Below are 3,244 nucleotides of genomic sequence, written 5' to 3'. Positions count from 1 at the left end.
CGGTGGTAGCTAGTGAGCTGACAGACGGAAATTTCACTCAGACTGCGTCGTCAGAAATGAACCGAGTAGAGTAAGATTCTAAGAGTTGCTTCGTGTATTTGACAACGATCGTTGTTGAGCGGATATGATAAGATAACTCCTAACAATGAGAACGAAGGAACGCAAATATGTAAATAGAGTCGCCTTACAAGTAGCAAATGGACGAGTAACATGAATAAAGAAAGTCGGGTGGCTATGAGTTACCGGCGACATGGAGCTCCCGTGCGACTTTTACGTGACCCTCTTGTCTTTCTTTCTATTTACTTGGGACGGTCTTTCCTCATGTCTATGGACTAGATGAAAATGACTGACTGCCCTACGGGTTGTCGGCCATTCTACAGAACTAAGACTTCTAATGATGGTACTTCTAATGACAGCGTGGAGACGTATTCGGGTGAAGAAGTAACTTTAATCCCTACAGTCGTTTCACTTTGGGGTAAGAAAGTTTTTTGTGGGTATGGTTACTTCTACTGGAGAGAAAGGATTTAATGAGAAGTTTATAGCATGGAAACGACTCATTGGATAGAAGCACCATATATAGTTAAACGAGTATCATAGTAAACAGTCATCAGAAGTCTTAGTGTGAGACCACGAATATGACGTGTTACAGTCCCCTGCAGTTGCTGAATGTGTTTGGAATAAAAATGTAAGGGGCTGCGTTACACGCGAGACGATAGTGCGCGCGCTTGTTGCTATCACATCGAGATGTGACAAGGGACTGTACCTCAGTAGCCTTTTATCATACACCTAAGTCGAGGAAGGAGCGCTTACATTGAGCTGCGCTCGCAGACCCCACGCAGCAACCAGGAAACAACACCAGTAATAGAGCTCACACTGTCCCCTCCTCACAGCAGCGAGCCGCGCAACGTCCCGCCAACACGGCACCCAGACCCCACGCAGCATTCTCATCTGTTTGTCATTACTGGTGTCATTTTCAGGTTGCTAACGCCATTGTAACACCTAATCACTGATTTTCCGCTGTAACGGTGGTGGACTCATCAGAACAGAGTGGGCGAGCTGACCAATCAGAGCACACTGGGCTCACAGGGAGGGGGTGCAGGAGCTCCAACAAGCCGATTAGGACAGAGTGAATACACATACTTTACAGAGATGCTGTATGAGAAACTAATGTGATTTTGGAATATTGCACAATGTAAATCTATTCTAGTAGACCTCAACAATGGAATTATGATCAGTAGAAATGGCCATGACATGGGACCTTTAAATTAATCTGATTAGGAAGTGCACATCAAATATGGCATACAAGTTGGTACCACATGTTTTCTTCTTACATCCATTGTCTCTTATCTTCTTGACGTAGGCAATGGCTTCAGTCACATTTGTCTGTGTAGCTTTGGTAAGATAGTTCTTCCAGGTGATAATTTCATTGTCAAACAGGATAAGAGCAAAGTGGTCCTCTTCGTGGAGGTCTTTCAGAATGGCAACCAGTGCATCGCGGGTCTGCAAAGGAACCAAAATGAACATATGGAGATATACAAAACAGTGATGAATACAATATGGATTTCACTTACACAAAAAGCATTTTACCTGTGTCATCTTTTGTCCACCCATTGATCCACTCCTGTCAATCACAAACACCACATTCTTTGGGACTCTGGGCAAGTCAGGAGGAGCGAAGAAGTGCACAAAGTATCCATTCACAATCTGAAGGGAAATAAAGCACTTGTTCAAGGCCATTATGAATATATAATACCAGGCCAAAGCTATGCTAACATCCAAAGGAACATGGAAGTAAAACTAAGATCAGGAGTAAAATACTATTTTTTATCTTAAAGGGATCTTTCAGAATGTTGGAAATAAGATAAGATAAACGTTTATTGATCCCCAGTTGTTTTAGCAGCAACAGTAACAAGATAGAACAATAACCTGGTTTGAACAGGGGCAGCAAACAATGTACTTTAGCCAGCTCAAAGAAAGACCTCAAAAAATCTATTAGTTAAAGTGGACCTATCATGCTATATTTGAATAATATATTGTAGGGCCATACCTATATAAAACATGTCTGTGAAGGTTTTTTTTCAAAATACCAAACATATCATGCATTTTAGCCATGCCTAATTTCGCTCTATTTGCTGTATTCCAGCTCTGTTTTTGCAAGGGCTGATTCTGTGGCAAATGAGCTGCACCTGACCACGCCCCCCTGCAAAGGAGGGGGGCGAGGCACGAGCATCATGTTACCATGCTGTTACCATGCTGTTACCATGCTGTTACCATGCCACGGCAACCTCTCATTCCCCGGATAGGTGGAGAGTTGCCCATATAGGCGGAGCTCCCCGTTTCTGACGTCAGAAGAATTTTAAATCTGTATCGGTCTGTATCAGATTCGTTGCAGCCCCGTTTTTAGAGATTTGGGTATGGAGGAAAAGAGAGAGGGTTGTGTTTTCTGACACTTGGTGAGTTCCCCGACACACCGGGGACACATATTCATGTATAAAAGACGTACAAAAGTGCATTTTGCATGATAGTCCCCTTTTAACTTTAACTTATTATTTATAACTATTTTGCTGAAGGGATGTTTCTAATATCCAGTTGTTCCTCATTGATATAAATAGACAATATAATGTAAATATATATTTATTTCTATCAATTGTTTACTTAAAAACAGTCAAAGAGAAATGACTGGACCCAACGTTTATTATTTACATTTAGGTAAAGATTTCTATAGTTATTTACACTGTTTGCCATTTATAAATTGCTNTTGGTCAGCATATTTATCTTGTGTAAAGATATAAACAAACAAAATTATTTGTATACTTGGGCTAAAGGCAGATATGTGCTCTCACTGATGACGTTATATGTATTCATATAACGTCATCAGTGAGAGCACATATCTGCCTTTAGCCCAAGTATACAAATAATTTTGTTTGTTTATATCTTTACACAAGATAAATATGCTGACCAAAGCTAAATCTAAGCAATCTATTACTGACACTCAAAGGTGCTCTGTGGTCATTTTGTCCCGGTATCACATCAAAACGCTCTGATTCATACATGCAAGAGTTTGCCTGATTTTCTACACTATTCTACTGTCTGCTTGCTGGTAAATGTGAAAGGACACAAACACACACTTATAGTAAGTGAAACAAGTGGTTGAGGGAAAGAGACTGGCAAAAGAGGAGAAAAGTGAGGGCTGAATGAAGCAAACATAGACAGCATTTTAGTCAATGTATTTATTTTACTATAC

General features: G+C 40.6%; 1 protein-coding gene across 1 annotated transcript; it reads right to left on the bottom strand.

The window, feature by feature from the left end:
* Nucleotides 1–1,242: 1,242 nt before the first annotated feature.
* Nucleotides 1,243–1,737, bottom strand: LOC104952584 (inter-alpha-trypsin inhibitor heavy chain H3-like). Its single transcript, XM_010779436.1, has 2 exons — nt 1,588–1,737; nt 1,243–1,500 (listed from the first exon to the last, which is right to left on the bottom strand). The coding sequence occupies exons 1-2, from the start codon at nt 1,735–1,737 to the stop codon at nt 1,261–1,263; spliced, it is 390 nt and encodes a 129-aa protein (XP_010777738.1). The 3' UTR covers nt 1,243–1,260.
* Nucleotides 1,738–3,244: the final 1,507 nt, after the last annotated feature.

The sequence above is a fragment of the Notothenia coriiceps genome, unplaced genomic scaffold (genome assembly GCF_000735185.1).
Source record: "Notothenia coriiceps isolate Sejong01 unplaced genomic scaffold, NC01 NC01_scaffold00020194, whole genome shotgun sequence".
NCBI lineage: Eukaryota > Metazoa > Chordata > Actinopteri > Perciformes > Nototheniidae > Notothenia > Notothenia coriiceps.
Note: the sequence above shows the minus strand (reverse complement) of the source record. Positions and strands in the feature narration are given on the sequence as shown.

Bases quoted from the DNA above. Each gene is read 5' to 3' on its own strand.
- LOC104952584 (XM_010779436.1), bottom strand. From the start codon at position 1,737: ATGGCCTTGAACAAGTGCTTTATTTCCCTTCAGATTGTGAATGGATAC. The intron at 1,501-1,587 runs GTAAAATGCTTT...GTTCCTTTGCAG, and splicing joins GTGGACAAAAGATGACACAG to ACCCGCGATGCACTGGTTGC.